Below are 20,161 nucleotides of genomic sequence, written 5' to 3' on the forward strand. Positions count from 1 at the left end.
CACCATACCTGACTAATTTTTGTATATTTTGTAGATGCAGGGTTTCACCATGTTGGCCAGGCTAGTCTCAAATTCCTGAGCTCAAGCAATCCGCCCTCCTCAGCCTCCCGAAGTACTGGGATTACAGGCATGAGCCACAGTAACTGGCCGGTGATTGCATACTATTGTGAATGTGTTTGATGTCACTGAATTGTACACTTAATTTCTAAAATGCCAAGTTGTACGTGATATATATTTTGCCACAATTTACAAACATAGGAATACAAAATGCTATCAAACTGTATTCTTTAAATGGGTGAACTATATTTCAATAAAGCTGTTAAAAATTTTAAAAAATATGTATCCTTTCTCAGGTTAGTGGAATTAAACAACGTAAAATGTTGAAACGTGACAGAGTGCATGGTACAGAGTAGGCACTCAGTAGTAATTTCTTGCCTTTCATCTGCCTGTTGAAGGTCATGGAGTCTGGCTTGAACTGCCTTCCTCATGGAAGAGAGAAACACATCCCCACAGCTGTAACTACCGTGAGTCAGATGTATTAAATGAAGAAATTAAAGTTCAGAGAGGTTAAATATTGTACCCAGGGCACACAGCCCGAACACTGGGACTCTCTGGAATATGCCAGCAGGTCTGATGGCCGCCTTTGTCCAACTTGAGAACAGAGGTCCCACCCTTGGCTGCAGTCATAACTGCTCCCACCTCCACCGGCCTCACCACCAGGCTGGTGCCCCTCGTGCCTGTGGTGGCCAAGCCCACTTCCCAACTCAGGGTATAAAAAAGAGCAAAGAAGCTTCGGGGCCACTCTGGGACAGAAACTCCTTGAGAGGAGGGGAGCAGGGCTCCCCACCTGCTAGCCCCTCCTATCCACTGCAGGCACGTCACAGCGTCCACAGCGGGCAGCTTACACATCTGGGATCGGATATCCACGAGCTGGCTTGATAAGATCAGGCTTCTGACATTTTTCTTAATGGAAGTAAAATAATTCCTTCTTCCCTCCATCTCCCTCCTTTCTTCTCATCTTCCCTCCCTAAGCTGGACAAGATCCCAGTCTTTCAGAAGTAAAAATAGCCGAGTGTGCAGGGTCAGCCGCAGTGGAGCCACTTTAAGCTTCTTTCTTTTATACCCAGGCACTAAAAATAGCAGGCTAAAGCTCTGCAAAGCGTGGCCCTGCACCTGGCCCTAAGCCTGTCCCAGGAGCTTCCCCATCATATTTCTCTTCCAACAGGAAAGGTTCAGACAGGGCAGGCGGGGGAAACGCCTCTGAGCCAGTGTCCTCCCATGAGCTACTGTCCAGGTCTGAGGTCAGGATCCCCACTGGCACTGCAAGGTTTTCATGACCAAACACCCTTCTCTTCCCCTTATCCAGAAATTTTCCCCATCACCATCGCCAAATTCAACATCCCTGGTTTATTAACGAAATAAGCAGCTTCACGGTTTACAAATCTATTTCATACCCGTATCTCATTTGAGCTGCCAAACAATGTTGAGGAGGAAGAATATACACAATTATGATTAGTCCCATGTAAGATCTGAGGCTCAGAAAGGTCAGGCGACTCACTCAGGATCACACAGCCAAGAAACGTCACAGGGAAGTTTTGAACCTTGATTTTCAGATCTCCAAGTCCTATCTTCTTTGCCCTAAACTAGTGACACCAGTCCCATATAATTTCAGAATGCCTTGGGAAGCCTTTGAACAGCATAGACTTTGAGGACTTACCCATTTAGAGGCTCTGAGTCGGTAGGTCTAGGGAGACGTCAAGGAATGAGTGTTTTTCTAAAGCTCCTCTACTAATTCTAATTATGTGCCCGGTCTGGGGAGCACTGTGCTAAACCTATTTTATTCAATACTTTTATGTGACCCGTATTCTTCCCAGGAAACTTGGGGTGAACTCCCTGCCTGTAGGTTCTACCAAACTATAGCTGACCCACCTCCAGGAGGAGGAGAAAACCACCCAGAAGGTGATGTGGATATCATGAGCCCCTGAGGTTCTGGAAGTTGTGTGGGCGTGCTCATGGGCACTCCAGCCCAGTGCGATGCCCTGAACTCTCAGCCACAACCCCTGTATACACTGGGCTTCCTTCAGCCACCTGCTCTGTGCGGGTTTCTGGGTGACAGGCAAGCTTGCCTTGCTGCCTCAGACACTATGGCTCTTTTGGGCTGCCTCTTACCCCGATGACACACCATAAAGGAAGAGCGCCTCACACCCGACTTCCTAAAAGCTAACAGAGAGAGCCTTGTAGCTAAACAGACACAGATGACACCTAATATTCTGGGGCCTTTGCCAGCTACTCTGTGGACTCTGGGCCCTGCAGTGGGTAAGTGGTAGTGAGTGATGAGCTCCCAGAATTCTGCCTATTAAAGGAGTGTCTGCTATCATGCTGGGCTCCTCCAGACACTTCTTATCATGCCACCACGTCCCCAAGGGCATTTTGACAAAACTGTGTTACGCCTGCATTCCCAACTGCCAAGAAGTCTCCAAAACTGTACACCTGACACAGAGAAGTTATTTCAGCCCAGCTTCCCTTTCCTTTCCCTTCTTCTTTTTTCCCCTTTGAGAAAGGGCTGCAGGCTTCACTACTGGCCAAGGCATCAACGGTGAGGTTGGAATAGGCTTCTTAGAAGGAATTCCACATAGCCAAGGAGACTAGATTCCACCCAGCTTTGTCATTTACGAGCTGTGTGGCCTTGGTCAAATCGCTGAAACTCAGTTGACCAGATCAGGTATGGCAAAGACTTATCACCTGTGTCCCTGCCTTCCATTGCTTAGTCTGTGGCAGACATTGCTAATCAATCACGGCACTCTTGCCTGCTAATCCCAGACACTGCCTAAGAAGCCTTTAAATCATGCACTCCAGCTGAGTCCAGCTAAAGGCAATTTGCCATCCTGGAGCCTGAATTAAGAACAATTGTGTTAGAGGTAGCCAGCGCAAACAAGTACACAAATAAACTAATAAATAAATAAGATAACGTCAGACTGAAAGAAGTTCAATGAAGAAGCATACAAGTGGATATGATAGCATGTAATAGAGTGGACAGGGAGGCCTTTCTGAGAAGATAACATTTAACTTGAGGTCGGAAGGATAAGAAGGAGCCAGCCTTGGGGAGAACATTCCAGGCAGAGGGAAGGCCCTGAAAGTCCTAAGATGGGAAACCGTTTGTCATGCTTGAGGGTCAAAAATAAGCCAGGGAGGCTGGAGCAAAGTGGGTAGGAGTGAGCAGACAGGAAAGGCATGGTATGAGATGATACTGAAGAGGCAGGGAGTGGATAGACCATGCAAGGTCTTGAAGACCAAAGCAAAGTGTTTGGATTATATTTTAAGTGCAATGGAGAGTCACTGAGTGATGTAAAGCAAAAGGACAGAATCTTACCAGTGCTTTAACAAGATCACTGCTAGGGGGATTAAACAGTACCAAGAGTGGAATCAGAAGTCCAGTTAGGAAACTATTGCAATGGTCCAGGAAAAAAACAATGCTTCTTTGGACCAGGGTCATGACCATGGAGATGAAGAAAAGTAGGAGAATCTGAAATACATTTTGGACATTGATCTGGGAGGAGTCAAGGATGACCTCCAGGTTTCTCTTGAGCAATAGGTGACTAGCATCACGATTCCTGAGATGGGAAAGACTGGAAGGGATAGAAGGAGGAATGGTTCAAATCTAGAGTTAATCCCTAGACATGTTTAATTTGTGATGTCTCATAAGGGACCCAAGTGGAAATGCCAATAGGGCAGTTAGACATGGAGGTCTAAAATATCTAGGGAAGACTTTGGGAGGCTGAAGCAGGAGGGTTACTTGATGCCAGGGGTTCGAGACCAGCCTGAGCAACATAGCAAGATCTTGTCTCTACAAAAAAAAAAAAAATTTAAATTTACCCCCACAGGGGGGCACATGCCTGTAGACCAGCTACTTGGGAGGCTGAGGTGGGAGGATCTCTTGAGCCCAGGAGTTAGAGGTTACAGCGAGCTATGATCACATCACTGTACTCCAACCTGGGCCACAGAGCAAGACCTTGTCTCTTTAACAAAAACAACAACAAAATCCCCACAAGAAAACAATACTTGTCCTTGAAAATATGTCATTCTCATCATTCTCTTTTTCCACACCAACAACGTTTTAGCTGTGTACATGACGTCCCAGATAATGGCTACAATTCCAAGACTCCCTGGCAGAGAAGCGTGGCCCTGTGACTCAGTTCCAGCAATGGGCTGTGAGTGGGAAGAACAGATGTGCGCTACTTGTGGTCCTGCCCTTCACATGGGCTTTTCCTCCTTCTAGATGTCTGTGAGATGGGGAAGAACTGGGGTCCACAAGGGTGAGCCACATGCTAAGCTTGGCAGAGCTGCCAGCTGGTCCTGGATTGCCTGCGACCTATGGACTGTTATGTGAGAAATGAGCAGGAATGAAACTGCTATCCTGCTTAGCCTTCTGGGTGGTTTTGGAGTTTGGTTTGTTTTGTGGAGGGGAAAAGGGAGTCTCTTTCTTTTAGAAGCCTAGCCTGGCCTGGAGTGGTGGCTCACACCTGTAATCCCAACACTTTGGGAGGCCGAGGCGGGTGGATCACCTGAGGTCAGGAGTTCGAGACTAGCCAGGCCAACATGGTGAAATCCCATAAAAAAAATTAACCAGGTGTGGTGGCACATGCCTGTAGTCCCAGCTGCTCAGGAGGCTGAGGCGGGAGAATCACTTGAACCTGGGAGGCAGAGGTTACAGGGAGCTGAGATTGTGCCATTGCACTCCAGTCTGGGTGATAGAGCAAGACTTTGTCTCAAAAAAAAAAAAAAAAAGCCTACCTTACACTACCTAATGTGATATACTATAAGTGTATTTCTGGATCTTTTCAATGTTAACTTTTTTTTTTGTAAAGAAAGGAGTGAATGGGATAAGAAAATGAATATAGCAAGTGCTGTCAATTCCTTTTGGAGGCTTTGTTGAGAGAGTGGGATCAGGTAGCAATAACTGGATTGAGATAAAGGGATAAAACACAGTTGTGGAATTTTTCAATTTAATTTCATTTTTGGCTGGGCATGGTGACTCACGCCTGTAATCCCAGCATTTTGAGAGGCTGAGGTGGGTGGATTGTTTGAGCCCAGGAGTTTGAGAACAACCTGGGCGAGACCCTGTCTCTTTTTTTTTAACGTGAAAAATTTTTTTAAATATTTTTTAAAAGTTAAAAAATTAATTTTGTCTTCATAATGGGAGAACAGAAGTATGCTTGTTTGCTAATTAAAATGATCCAGTAGTGAGGGAGAATTTGATGGTCCTGGAAGCAGAGAAGATACTATAGGAATGAAGTCCTTGGTAAAAGGCTGGGCATGGTAGCTCACTCCTGTAATCCCAGCACTTGGGAAGGCTGAGGTGGGCAGATCATTTGAGGTCAGGAGTTCGTGAACAGCCTGACCAACACCCTGAAACCCCGTCTCTACTAAAAATACAAAAACTTGGCTGGGTGTGGTGGTGCAGGCCTGTAATCTCAGCTACTCGGGAGGTTGAGGCAGGAGAATCGCTTGAACCCAGGAGGCGGAGGTTGCAGTGAGCCAAGATTGTACCACTGCACTCCAGCCTGGGCAACAGAGTGAGACTCCATCTCAAAAAAAAAAAAAAAAAAGGAATGAAGTCCTTGGTAAAGAAGAGAGTGATTCAGAGCACAGGAGGGCAGGAGGGGGACCACCTTTTGTCAGGATTGGAAATACTTCTATTCTACCAAAAGGAATGCAGAAAACAGGTGCACAAACTGGTAAGTTTGTGGATTCAATGGTAGGAGGGTAAGAAATTTCACACGTGACTTTCTATCTTTTCACGAACGTGTGAAGCAAGATTACCAGTCAGAGTAGGGAGTGAGGTTACAGGAGATTCAAAATTGCCTCTGGATCACGGAAGAAAATCCGTTTTGTAATATGAAGAATATCTATCTCTAATCAACAATCAGACTTCACGGTATAACTCTAGGGGCTTTCCCTGAAGATTGGGAGCAAGATGAAGATAGGCACTATTATTATTCCCATTTTATGGAGGAGGAAAGGGAGGTTTACAGGGGTTTGAGTAACCGGCCCAAGGAGCCGATAAGTGGTGAAGATAAGGTTTAACCAGGCCCACGTGATCACCGAACCCGTTATCCAAAAGCCTGCAGTGAACAGTAACAATAATTCAGCACAGACAAGATCATCTCCTGAGTCTTCATTCAATCAACACGTCTCCAACCAGAGGTCATTGTGGCTGAGTGGGCCAAAGACTTCAGGGTGCCTGGGAAGATCCTGTGAGCTGTCAGGTACGTGTGTGTGTGTATGTGTGTGTATGTGTGTGTGTGTTTGTGTGTGTGTGGTTGGGGGTGGCAGTGTGTGTAGAATGTAAAGTGGCTCGAAAGGGATGCAAACACACATCAACATTCTCAGGCTGTAGCTCAATACCATTCTCTAAAGTGGTAAAGAGTTGGTTTGTTTCAAAACACTAATATATTTTGGAAAAGAAAAAGAATGTTTAAAGGCAAGTCATCTCTCATGCTCTTTCTTCATTCACAGGGCCAGAAAAAAGGCGATATTTCTGGCATGGGCTAGAGGCAGAATACTCTATAAATACAAGGCCATTAAATCCCATGCAGTGGGAACCTGATCAGGGCCTCCTTTTAATTTCCTGACATGAGCTGGCCACTAACGCAATTACCCAGAATCCCCGGAGGAGCCCTCCACCTTCCCAACAAGCACAAAGCGAGTGAGAGCACATTGCATGGATGTCGGCCCAGCTTTCACTGAAATCAAATATCTTTTAGAAAACACTTGGGGAAAGGCAGGCAGGGGCTGAGTGGGGGAGAAGTGGAGCGGGCTTGGGAGGCTGGTCACATGAGGGACGTGAGGTGAGGAGGAGGTGAAGCTGGCAGGGACAGGCTGTCTAGAGAGAATTGCTGAAATCCCACAGCTGCACTGAGGACTTGGGGAGCCCCCTAGGAAATACAGTTAGTGGTTTTCCAGGGCTTTTCCGGATTAGGGGCTGAGTCAGTCCACACCCTAGCCAGGCTGCAAAAAGGCTGACTACCGGGGGAGCTGCCCATCCTGATTCTAGAACCTACAGTGGGGAACGGCCCAACACAAGGCCACCGTTTAAGATTCCCACCAACAAATCCAGGAAGCAAATCAGGGCGGCCAGACACCAGTCTGCCTCCACCGACACAAGGGGCAGACTGATGAAAAGCTGACTGTAAATGACAGTGCCTTTGAATCGAACACTAGAATTTTTTTTTTTGAGACAGAGTCTTGCACTGTCACCCAGTCTGGAGTGTAGTGATGCAGTCTCAGCTCATTGCAACCTCTGCCTCCTGGGTTCAAGCAATGCTCCCGCCTCAGTTTCCAGAGTAGCTGGGATTACATGCGTGTGCCACCACGCCCAGCTAATTTTTGTATTTTTAGTAGACAGGGCATTTCACCATGTTGGCCAGGCTGGTCTTGAACCCCTGACCTCAGGGGATCTGCCCACCTTGGCCTCCCCAAGTGCTGTGAGCCACCGTGCCCAGCCTGAATCAAACACTGGAGTATTTTAACACATCAAGGGAGCTGACATTGCAAAGCAATCCCACAGTGGATTCTGCCAAGAGGAGCTTTGACCAGTGCCGGAGAGCAGGTATGAAGATGCCTGTTTTACAGTGAAGAAATGGAAGCAGGTGGATGTGAGTAATAATATTAAATGGCAGCCGAGGGCGGCGGCTCATGCTTGTAATCCCAGCACTTTGGGAGGCTGAGGCGGGCAGATCATGAGGTCCAGAGACCGAGACCGTCCTGGCCAACATGATGAAATCCCATCTCTACTAAAAATACAAAAATTAGCTGGGCATGGCAGTGCGCGCTTGTAGTCCCATCTACTCAGGAGACTGAGGCAGGAGAATTGCTTGAACCCAGGAGGTGGAGGGTGTGGTGAGCCTAGATGGCGCCACTGCAACTCCAGCCTGGCGACAGAGCGAGACTCCATCTCAAAAGAAAAAAAAAAAAAATTACATGGGCAAAAATACCTAATAACCAGGGGCAGAACACAGGCCACCAACTCCTAACCCGGATTTTGTATTCAATTTTTAAAAGAGAAAAATTACTTTTTCTCTGAAAATACAGATTTTTGTGTACTAGATTTGCTTAAAGCAAGATAGGCCTTTGGACATCTCCTGCTTTCCAGGGTCTGCTCTGGATGTTCCAGGGAGAAAGTCACAGGGACGTGGCCATAGGATCTGTCCCAACCATGTGAGGAATCTGAAAAGCTTAGATCCCTGAGCTGAGCACAGTCTTAAGAGAGAGGGAGAGCCAGAGAAAGCCCAAGTCTGATCTCTTCTGTGGCTGTTGCTGGGCCCCTAAATTGGGAAACGATCTCTGATTATTTTACCTAAGAAAGGAAAAATCATAAAACACAAGGAGAGTGTGGCTGGATGCGGGGGAGGGTGGTGTTCAGACGTGCAGGCGAGGGGAGCAGAGAGGGCGGAGGCACCCACATCTCTCCCTCTGCAGCCCTCCTCAAGCCCCTGGCCCCCCAAACCCCCCCAGCAACAGAGGCCCACTGTGGGACCCTAATGCGGAGGAGCAGCCCTGGGGAAGGTGAAGTTTGCCTTTCAGAGTCCCGTCAGAGTCTGAGATGGGCGATGAGCCCACGCTGGTCTCAGGGGGCCTGAGCCTTGCCTGCAGAGCCAGGAGGGACCCCCAAACAAAAGCTAAGCCAGGCAGCTGCCAAGAGCCCCCACCTGGCAGGGGACCAGGCTGTTGAAGGAGGCATGCTCCTCCTAAGGGGGTCGGTGCCCACGGAGCTTCAGATCCCAGGATCTCTCCAAGGCCCTGCAGGGGACAGAAACTAAACGTGGCTCTCTGCTTTGTCCACATTCGGGAGCTTTTGTGTCATCTCCCCGCTCTTGGATCCGGACCTGCCAGCACTGGTGGAGAGTGGAGGAGGGAGCGTTCCAGTGGCTGTCCCTTCCTTCTTCAGGCAGAGCTCCTTAAAGGGCCTTTTCGGGCTCAGCGTGTCTGCCTGGGAGGCCCCAGCTGCCACCCTGGGTAAAGGACATCAACCAAAGGGCTATATTTGCAGGGGGGCAGGGGTGTCAACACTGAGGCTTCCCCTGCACGTCCTGCCCACTTGAGGCAGCAGGGGTCTCATGCTTCTGTCCTCCCAGCACCCCCAATACCATCATTCTGGGACACACAGTGGCCACCTCGTTTCTCTGACAAGTGCCAGTGTGGATGTCTGAGAGGCCACCGGTCAATTGTGGGCCTCACCACCTCCCTTCCTGCCATCAGTGCACCCCTCACCATCTCCTGCTTTCTGGGAAGCCACTAGAAAGTGCCCTTCTCTCTTCCCAGCACTGCATAGCCCCTAAAGAGACTCTGTTCAGTGTTACGAGATGGTCCAGGAATTGAGTGGGCGTCCCCTCTGGCCCTCCCCCATCCCTGCCCTGTGCCATGGGAGGCAGACACTGAACAGGGCAGGGAAAGTTCCAGCCTCTGGGCCCAGCTCCCCTCAAATGAATGTGTGACTGAGGGTGGGAGTCATTTCACCCCAACTCCTGCAGGGCTCCATTTTGTCACCTGTAAAATTCAGGGCTATATTGAAAACAATGAGGCTTCTGGCTGTTCTAAGTACCTGGGATGCTATCAAGTAGGAAGGGAGGCTGCACGCTGCAACCAAGTGGCCCCTGGCCCTCTGCTTGACCTGCTGTTCTCATATCCAGCTTCGTCTCTGGATGTGAGAACAGGTCAAGCAGCTTCGTCTCTAGGGCTTAAGAGGAATAAATGAGTCTCCAAAGCTTAGAAACCCTCAGATTCCCAGCACCACACGGAGAGGAAAGTCGAGAGACCAGCACTCAGGCATGCTTCTATGGGCCCTTGTGCCTCGATATTCCCATCTGTGAACACCAGGAGGCTCTGAAGGAGCAGAAAGAGCCTGGCATAGGAGTCAGGGGACCCAGTTCAGCCACTAGTTTGGGTCATCCTATCCAGGAGCAAGACCAAAATTACATAGAGTCAAAAATGAACTAACAGACAGCCTTTCCGCAGGCTCGATGTGGCCCATTTTTAATCTGGAAAGGAGATTGTTTTTTCGGTTGAGCCCCTAATGAAGCAGCTGGCCTGTCTAAGAGCTGAGTGGTCCGCTCCATCACAAAGGGGTTAAATGAAGCCCTGGATGAGGAGCATTTTAAAAGCCAGTGTACCATGTCGACACAAAGGCCGCTGAGGGTCTGCCTCAAGAGCTTCTGTTTAATGGATATAGGTGCTGGGCTGAGCTGAGGTGAAGTGAGGGACCTGGAAATGGTAAACGGAAGTGGAAGGTCCAATTTCTATAGCACATGACGGTCCAAGTTGTTCTGACAAAGCATCTTAGGTCTGGGCCCTCATCTTCGGAGGGCCCTGGGAGAGGGGATAGGAGGAGTGCCCTGGGGCTCCCAAGGCTGGGCTGGGCTTCCAGATGCCCACTCCCAGCCTTCCCCCTCCAGGAAGGGTCTGCATTCCACACTTGTCCCTTAGTTCTCTCTGTAGTCCCTTCTGATCACCCCCACACACCTCTTTTCCTGTTTCCTCCCACTTCTAGAAGGATTCCAGGCCCAGAGCTTAAAAGTTGATCTCTAAGAGTTGTCACTGGCTCCCCTTGGAAGCTGGAGAAGCTGGGGAACCACATACACTCATGACCCATCCCCAAAATGGTACCGAACGAGGTTCCTCAAACTAAAAACATTGTCCGGGCACAGTGGTTCACGCCTGTCATCCCAGCACTTTAGGAGGCTGAGGTGGGAGGACTGCCTGAGCCCAGGAGTTCGAGACCAACCTGAGCAACATGACAAGACCTTGCCTCTACTGATAATATTCTAATACAAGAAAAGGAGCAAATCAATAGAGAAAGTGAGGAAGAGGAGATCTGGAGCAGTTGTCCCAATGACAGCTACGTGTCATTTCAATTTTTCTAGTAGCCACATTAAAGAATAGATAAAAAGAGGCATGTGATGCTAATTTCACAATGTTTTATTTAACATGTTCAGATTAGCCTTTCTGCATGCAATCACGTTTTTAAAATTATCACCACCAGACCTTACACTGCTTTTTATGGTCCTATTAAGTCCTCTAAAGCGGGTACGCACACCTCTGTTTGGACCAGCGCTTGGAAGCCACGTGTGGCTTGTGGCTGCCGTATTAGACAGCACAGCTCTAGAGACAGAGGACACAGGGAGAGAAAGGAGAGGGAAAGGAGAGGATGGGAAGAGAGGAACAAGGAAGGGAACAGCATTTCCAAGGCAAGAGCCATGTCCTGTCCACCCACCAGAAAACAAATGCCATTCTTCACAGCTGAAGGGAACATTATTTATCATTCCTGGCCTTAATGTGTCTGTCCTTTCCAACCCCGAGCCCTCAAGGGTGCTGGGGGATATAACAGCCTCTTAAGCCTACCCCTCCTAGGGTGGAGGTGGGGTTTGCCCCTAAAGGAGGGCCTTCCCAGAGTGCCAAGCCAGCTGTCTGGGGCCCAAGTGGGGTCAGGGGTTCTGAAGGATCCTTAATGGAGAAATTCCAATTCCCACGTCCCTAAAGGAGGAGAGCCATGCGGGTGCTGTGGCGGGCTGGCAGGGTGTGGGAGGAGATGGGCGCCCAGACTGGGTCTCACCCTGGGACACAGGTCTGCGGCTTGTGGGTGTCTCACGAGGATGAAAACTCCCCAGCAAGCAGAGCCTCACGGCAAACCCCGACTTGCTGGGGCCTCTTACCTTCCTTCAGCATCCCCACTTTGAGGCATTTCATGAAGCGGCAGGCCTGGCAGGACTTGCGCCTCCGTTTGGTGATCTCGCACTCATTGGTGGCCGGGCAGCTGTACTCGATGTTCCCTGCAATCAGACACAGAGAGGGTTGCCAGGTGCTGGCCGCCCAGGGTCCCCACCTGCCAGCACAGGGCTGGATGGACGGGGATTTTAATTCGCCAGAGCTTCCACTGCCCGCCACCCCGAGGCTCCCACTTTCCTCCACTAGCTCCACCCCGAGTGCCCGCCACCCTGAGGCCACCACTTGCTCCCACAGCGAGCCTCAAAGGCTCCCTCCCACTTTGAGGGCAGTGTTCTCAAAGCAGGCGCTCTGAAGTGCTTGTCAGAACGTTTCAAACTCTCTTCCATATGGAGACTCCAGGTCGCAGGTGTGGGTGGACCAGGCAGCCACTTGGGGAAACACCCTCCAGAGGATGGCCACCCACAGTGTTGAAGCCACCTGTGGGCAGGGACATCGAAACTCACTGAGCCAGCCTTTTACTCCAGGAGGAGAACGCCCCCTGTGCTGACCAAAACATCAGCGCAGACCGCCACGACCACCGGCTCCTCCAGCCTCCAGCCTGGGACCCTGATGTGCGGGAAGAGCCTCTTGGAAACTCTGTGTCCACCAGGATCAAGGCCTGGGTTCTGCATTGCACTGGAGGGGCCCAGGCCACCTGGCTTTGCTGACCTTGAGGATATGCTTCCTCTCACCAAGTTGAAATTTCCTTGTCTTCAAAACAGGGAGGTAATCTACTAAAGACCGCATACGGACAACTGCTTTAAACACTATTCAATTCGAGGGGGTCATTTTATAAGAACGGTTCGTTCAGCAGAGGGAATCTGTGATAAATTTTTCAGGCCACTCCTTTCATGGGTTATAAGAACAGCTACCAGGCTGGGCACGGTGGCTCATGCCTGTAATCCCAGAACTTTGGGAGGCTAAGGTGGGTGGATCACCTGAGGTGAGAGTTCGAGACCAGCCTGACCAATATGGTGAAATGCTGTCTCTACTAAAAATACAAAAAAATTAGCCAGGTGTGGTGGTGTGTGCCTATAATCCCAGCTACTCGGGAGGCTGAGACAAGAGAATTGCTTGAACCCGGGAGGCAGAGGTTGCGGTGAGCTGAGATGACGCCACTGCACTCCAACCTGGGCGACAGACCAAGACTCTGTCTCAAACAAAACAAAACAAAACAAAACAAAGAATGGCTACCATAAACCCAACCCATGCTCCTTTAAGCTGTAGGCCCCACGAAGCCAAGACCTTGGGCTGCTCCCCAGTGTCCAGCAGCACTGAGCACAGCCCCCGCCATATAGAGACGGGCAGGTAGAATGCAGCGAATGAAGGATCTACGGAGTCCTTCCCAATAGCTATTCCATGAAAGAGAAAGTAAGTACTAACACTATTCCCATTTTACAGGTGAGTTTTCCAAGTGTTTCTATGCCATGTGAACACAGAGGTCTTCTTTAGGTTGAACTGACCTTCCAGTGCTCTTCCTGGGAGGGCTGACAGTCCAGTCAGGAGAGGCTGCGGCTGCCTTTCTAATACAGGCATCTGCCCTGGGCATACTGACCTGCTGACTCTTATTAACGAATATGCATTGAGCACCTACAGTGTGCCTGGTAATGGAAGGAAAGGCAATGGGGGGAGAGCGGGGGGCGGGAGGGGAGCATAAAGAAATGTAACTGGAGTGGCTGGGCGCAGTGGCTCCTGCCTATAATCCAGCACTTTGGGAGGCTGAGGCAGGTGGATCACCTGAGGCCTGGAGTTCGAGACCAGCCTGGCCAACATGGTGAAACCCCGTCTCTACTAAAAATACAAAAAAACAAGTAGCTGGGTGTAGGGGTGGGCACCTGTAATCCCAGCTACTCGGGAGGCTGAGGCAAGAGAATCACTTGAACCCAGGAGGCGGAGGTTGCAGTGAGCCAAGATCGTGCCATTGAACTCCAGCCTAGGTGACAAGAACAAAACTCCGTCTCAAAAAAAAAAAAAAAAAAAAAAATGCAACTGGAAGGTACAAATGAAAAACAGCACATCACAGTGCTGTTTTGTTATGGTGTCTCTTTGGCTCCCAAAGTCCCAAAGTCACTGAAGTCAGCCTGAGCCAGGGTTTTGCAGAACAAAATCTCTCAACTGGAACACATCTGTCGTTCCAGCCCCACCCAGACATCCACTTCCTGAGGGAGCAGGGAGGAGCTGGAGGCTTGCCTATCTGAATCCTCCACACTAAACCCTACCCACTTCAGAAGAAGAGCAGCTAAGATTTACTGTGCACCTAATGTGTGCACAATCTGCACCAGCTCCCTCAGTCCTCACAACAGCCTCTGAAGGTACATCAGTGTCCGATTTCACAGACCAAGAAACTGAGGCTCTGGGAGCTGAAGCGGGTTACCCAAGGCCACACAGAGCTCCTGTCCCACCCTGCATCTCACAAGGAAGATGGAGAAATTAGAAGTGCTGCCCCCTAAGGACAGGCGCCTGGTGCTGACGCAGCAGCTGAGGTCTCCTGGTGGGCAGCAGGGAAGGGTGGCCTTGGGCTTCCCTGTGTCACTACCTCCCCACATGGGATATGGATGGAAACCTTTTCTATTGGATTTTCTGGGAACAAGCATGAACCATGTTCTACCATTAAAAAGTGCTTTGAGGTAGCAAAATTACTCAATGTGCCTAACTGTATTGAGTACTCACGATGGCTCAGTGAGTATTCTCATCCTTTCTTACTGGTGAGGAAAACTATTTCCAGAGCACCTCGGAGATCTACAGGTAAAGGCTAGTGATCCTCCGTCCCTCTCTCGCTCGCTCCCTCTCGCTCCCTCTGTCTCCCTCTCTCAAGTCCAGCAGGCATCACCTTTTTCCCCATCCCATTTCTTGCAGGGAGGGAGCGGGAGGTCATGCTCTGTGCTGGAGGATGGGAGGTGATGGGAAGGGGAAGGGATGAAGATTCTCTGTACCCCTCTTCGCTTTTATCGAGCCCTAACTATTTCTTAGAGCGTTCTGGCTTGGGCGGCTTCTTGGGGAATGATTTCAATATTCATATAAGCCCGGTAAAATTCGAAAGACAAACAGAAAGGAGGGAAACACATATAAAAGCTAATTCAGCCAAGCCTTTATCTTGGCTTAGAAGGCACTGGAAGGTTTGGCCCGTCCCCACCCAGGTCCACCCTCTCTCTGCAGCCTCAACATGCTGATTTCCTCCACTAGCTCTGCATAACTATCACTTCCTGGAACTCCATGGTCTCCTAGGCTGCCAGGCCTTCGCTTTGCAGCTTAGAACAAACTCTCTATGCTCCCTCCACCCTCTGTTCCTCCAGGTCCCACATGGGGAGATGCTCCTTCTCCGTGCTGATAACCCATTAATGTCCCCTGTGTTGTATCTGTCTCCCTCCTCCACGTCCTCCAGCTCCTCTCTAGTCCCACTGCCTGGGACACCAAGCCACTCACTGCGCACACACGGGGAGCTCACACTGGCTAGTGCTTGTTAGGGAGTAGCCACAGCTCTGCTTTACAGATCCTCAGGCTTTCATGTTCCCAGCAACCCTGGAGGTAAATAGATTTTTCTCTATCTTACAGATAAGAAGGTGAGTGGAGGGGCCAGGCGCGGTGGCTCACACCTGTAATCCCAGCACTTTGGGAGGCCCAGGCAGTCAGATCATCTGAGGTCAGGAGTTCGAGACTAGCCTGGCCAACCTGGTGAAACCCCGTCTCTACTAAAAATACAAAACTTAGCCAGGTGTGGTGGTGCACACCTGTAGTCCCAGCTGCTTGGGAGGCTGAGGAAGAAGGATTTCTTGAACCCAGGAACCCAAGATTGCAGTGAGTCAAGATTGTGCCACTGCACTGCAGCCTGGGTGACAGAGTGAGACTTTCAAAAAAAAAAAAAGAAAAGAAAGTGAACAGAATCCAGGGTATGGGACAGCAAGGACTGGGACCCAGCCTGTCAGGTCCAGCCTGCTCTGAGCCACTGTGCAAAGAGCTCACAGGGCCTGCCCTGGGCTTCACAGCTCCAGCTGCCTGGGACCCCTACACCCTTTGCATGTTCTTCACTTTTCCCATGCTTTGCTCTCAGCTGCTCAGCCAATCTGTCACCTTTTGAGGAAGGATAGGCCACAGGCTGCTGCTCAGAGCAGGGGTGTCAGGAAGTGTGTGTGTGGAGCTGGTACTGGTGCTTTCCCAGGACAAGACGACCAAGTGCTAACAGCAAGTCCCCAGCCAGGCTCTTCACCCTTTGGGGGCCGACCTGCATGCACGTGTGTGTATGTGTGTGTGTGTGTGTGTTTGTCAGTATGTGTCAAAATAAATAAATTATTTATTTATTTTGGTTCCTTTCAATTTGTTTTATGGCCCCAGCGGCTGGCTGCCAGCAAAGCCAGGCTGGCGGCCTTGCTTTGTAATTTTTTTAAGTGCCTCCTCGATAAAGTGATGAGATTAATCCATCAGAATTCCTGTGGTCTCTTGAGGCGGGCCTAGGAGCGTGCAGGAGCAGGGACAGGACATTGGCGGCACACACACATGCAGCTGAGGTGTGGAAGTTTTGGGGATGAGTTCTCTCAGGACAGGGACACAGCCAATGGTTAGCAAAAGTTCCAGGTTCTAACCTGGGAGTGTATTCAGTATAGACAGGTGCAGACTCCACTTTGGGCACATCACCTAACTTCTCGGCCTCAGTTTCCTCATCTGTAAAATGGATACAGTTCCCAACTCATAAAGTGCTTATGTAAAAAGTTCCCCAGATTCAGGTCAGGCACAGCGGCTCATGCTTATAATCCCATCACTTTGGGAGGCCGAGGCAGGTGGATCACTTGAGGTCAGGAGTTTGAGATCAGCCTGGCCAACATGGTGAAACCCCATCTCTACCAAAAATACAAAAAATTAGCCAGGCGTGGTGGTGGGCATCTGTAATCCCAGCTTCTTGGGAGACTGAGGCAGGAGAATCGCTTAAACCCAGGAGGCAGAGGTTGCAGAGATCATGCCATTGCACTCCAGCCTGGGCGACAGAGTGAGATTCCATCTCAAAAATAAACACATAAAAAATAAAAGTTCCCCAGATTCAGTGACAGAAAGCATACGAAGGTCTTAGTGAAGCACTGGCAAGCAGGCCACCATGGCTGCTCTGCTTATTTTTATATTCAGGCAGATCTTAAACAGCAGGAGTGTCCAATCTTTTGGCTTCCCTGGGCCGCATTGAAGAATTGCCTAGGGCCATGCATAAAATATACTAATGATAACTGATTAGCTAAACAAAACAAAACAAAACAAAAACACTCATCCTGTTACAAGAAAGTTTATGAATTTGTGTTGGGCTGCATTCAAAGCCATCCTGGGCCACAGGTTGGACAAGATCGTCTTACAGCGTAGACACAACCAAAGGATTCCAGGGTAAGCCTTTTCTAGGTGTCAGATCCGAGGCTAGCCACCAACTCTGATATTTGAGAACATTAAGGTCTGCCTCCCATCCCTAGACCTCAGAGTGGATGCTGCCAGTGCCTGTGGGAGGGAGGCAGGTACTGGTAGAACCTGACCGAGACTTCTCCATGACCTTAAGGCGGAGGGGTAACCACCACCATCAGCTCTCTTTGATCCTGTGCTTCCCTGGGAGAAGGAAATCCCAGGGGATCCCCCTCAGCTGTTCACCAACAGCTGCAGGGAGTAGGGAAGCCCTGCCACAGGCTCAGGGAGGGAGTTGCTAAGCTCAGACAAATAGCTCTCGGGGACCTGTGGGCTCAGAGGCTGCTGGCTAATGACAGAGCTCAAGTGGTACCACTCTGTGCATCTCATGTGAAAGGGCTGGGGTGATGGTCACTCAGTTCCACGCCCTTATTTACTCAGCCCTGGAGACAGGGACCATCCCTTTCATCTCTGTTGCCCAGGGTCCTCTGCCCTCCCAGTGCTCCCCTCACCATGAGCTGGTTGATCTCATTCATGCCACTGGCTTCCACTATCACTTAATTGGCAATGATCTGCAGCCAGTGCCCATGCCCTTACAGCCATCTGCCTGCTCATGTGTCTACCTGGAGGTCCCCTGGGCCCTCCCCTTTCTCAAACTGAACCCATCCTCATCCAACCTGTTCCTCTTACTGTATCCCTTGTCTCATCAAAGAGATGACTAGCCACCTGCAACCTGTCAGAAATGAAGGGGCCTCCTGGATTTTTCCATATCTACCCCTAAGATCCTTTTCATCCTACTTCCTGATACCTCCTCCCTCCCTCCCTTCTGCAACAGTCCTAGTTTCACACTCATCACCCATTTTGACTACGGTCATGCACTAGCCTGTCTCCATTTCCCTTTCCAATCTGTCCTCCACACTGCCTCCTGGAGGTCAGTTAATAACTTTCCCAGACAAGTTTATCGGTTCTCTGGCTCATTGTGGTACATGGAGCACACCTGTCTACACGTCATCCCAAAAGTCCAGTAACTGGCAGGACAGGAGTGGGAACTGTCTCAGAGAATGAGGAAAGTAGAAACCTAGGTAGCTAAAGCAAGGGATCCAGGTAAGAAATAAGCTAGGCACACTGCAGAACCTCAAAGTGTCAGGCATTGAAGACTCAATATACAGCAGCATCAGCAGCTAGAAGACAAAGCAGCAGTGGTGTCCAAATTCTGAGGGACAATTATTTTCTTTTCCTTCTTTTCTTTCTTTCTTTCTTTCTTTCTTTCTTTCTTTCTTTCTTTCTTTCTTTCTTTCTATCGAGTTTTACTCTTGTTACCCAGGCTGGAGTGCAGTGGTGTGATCTCGGCTCACTGCAACCTTGGCCTCCCAGATTCAAGCGATTATGCTGCCTCAGCCTCCCGAGTAGCTGGGACTACAGGCGTGCACCACCAAGTCCAGCTAATTTTGTATTTTTAGTAGAGACAGGGTTTCTCCAGGTTGGTCAGGCTGGTCTCGAACTCCCGACTTTAGGTGATCCGCCCGCCTCAGCCTCCCAAAGTGCTGGGTTACAGGCGTGAGCCACTGCACCTGTCCAAGGACAATTATTTTCAACTAGAATTCTGTACCAAACCAAGACATGAATCTAATGTGAAGGTTGGAGGATGGAATAGAGGCATTTCCACATATATATTGCCTATTTTACCTCTCCTGTACCTTTTGAGGATGCCCATGAACTACGTGCTTTCCCCAGAGAAGGCGTGAATCAAAAAAAAAGGAAGAGGCAGGATCCAGAAAACAGGGAACACAACCCACAAGAAAAGTCAAGGACATGTCAAGAAGGAAATGGCAATAGGCAAAATAGATTATTTTGTGAATATAACCGTATTAGGACAGTGGGATGATTGTGTGTGTGTGTGTGTGTGTGTGTGTGTGTGTTGGGATGGGTTGTGTAACTGGAGCTAACTCATCTTCCATAACAGAAAGTCAAGAAAGAAGGTAAAAACTGCTGTCAGCAAATATAGCTATAAAATCACAATATTACTAAATGATAGAAGAAGAGATTTTTTTTAAATGGTTAACTCTGGATTGGAGTGGAAGGAGAATGGGTAGCGCCAGTGACTGCGATCTTTCATTATACAATATATATATATGTATATATAAACATATATTTATATAAACATATACGTATATTTTATGGTTTTTTGCTTTTTGGTTTTTTGAGACAGAGTCTCGTTCTGTCACCCAGGCTGGAGTGCAGTGGCACAGTCTTGGCTCACCGCAGCCTCTGCCTCCCAGGTTCAAGCAATTCTCCTGCCTCAGCCTCCCAAGTAGCTGGGATCACATGCACCCGCCACCACACCCAGCTAATTTTTGTATTTTTAGAAGCGACGGAGTTTTACCATGTTGGCCAGGCTGGTCTCAAACTCCTGGTGATCCGCCTGCCTCAGCCTCCCAAATTGCTGGGATTACAGGTGTGAGCCACTGTGCCTGGCCTAAAAGTTATGTTCCTTTTATACTCTTTAAACTATTTGCATACCTTATTTTGAAAAGAATTAGAAATAAATTTAAAGTATAAATTTAAGAACTTCTCCACCTGTTGTCCCCCAGAACAGAGAACAAAATCTAAACTCCAGGGCAAAGCCTACCTGGCCCTTTATGATCTGACCATTTCCAACTTGTCCATCCTAATCCCTTCTCACTGAGGCCTCCAGTTCGTAGGCTCCAGCAGACCTGAACTATCAGTAAGTATAATAGTTCATGGATCTCATGGAGCCCCCAGCCCTCCTATGCCTCCCTCTACCTGACACTCCTCATGTGGTCCTCCTGGCCAGCTCCTCGTTGGAGCCACAGCTCTCACATGGCCTCCTTGGTGACACTTTCTTCCTTTGTGCCCCAGACAGGCTCACATGTTTCTCCCCACCACCCCATCCCCACATGGAAAGCAGCTACCTTAGTGTTTCCTAATCACATTTGTACCTGTGGGCCTCCCTTCTGAACTTCGTACTTTTTGGGAATGGAGATTATTATGTTTTTCATTTCTGTATCTCAAG

General features: G+C 49.3%; 1 protein-coding gene across 1 annotated transcript in view; it reads right to left on the bottom strand.

Moving 5' to 3' along the window:
• ESRRB (estrogen related receptor beta) overlaps positions 1–20,161 on the bottom strand; it is a 122,713-nt gene that overhangs the window by 24,221 nt on the left and 78,331 nt on the right. The window contains exon 3 of the mRNA XM_023230341.2: positions 11,709–11,825. Coding sequence (XP_023086109.2) covers positions 11,709–11,825 — 117 coding nt within the window. The remainder of the gene's footprint in view (positions 1–11,708; positions 11,826–20,161) is intronic.

This window comes from Piliocolobus tephrosceles, chromosome 6 (assembly GCF_002776525.5).
Source record: "Piliocolobus tephrosceles isolate RC106 chromosome 6, ASM277652v3, whole genome shotgun sequence".
Lineage (NCBI taxonomy): Eukaryota > Metazoa > Chordata > Mammalia > Primates > Cercopithecidae > Piliocolobus > Piliocolobus tephrosceles.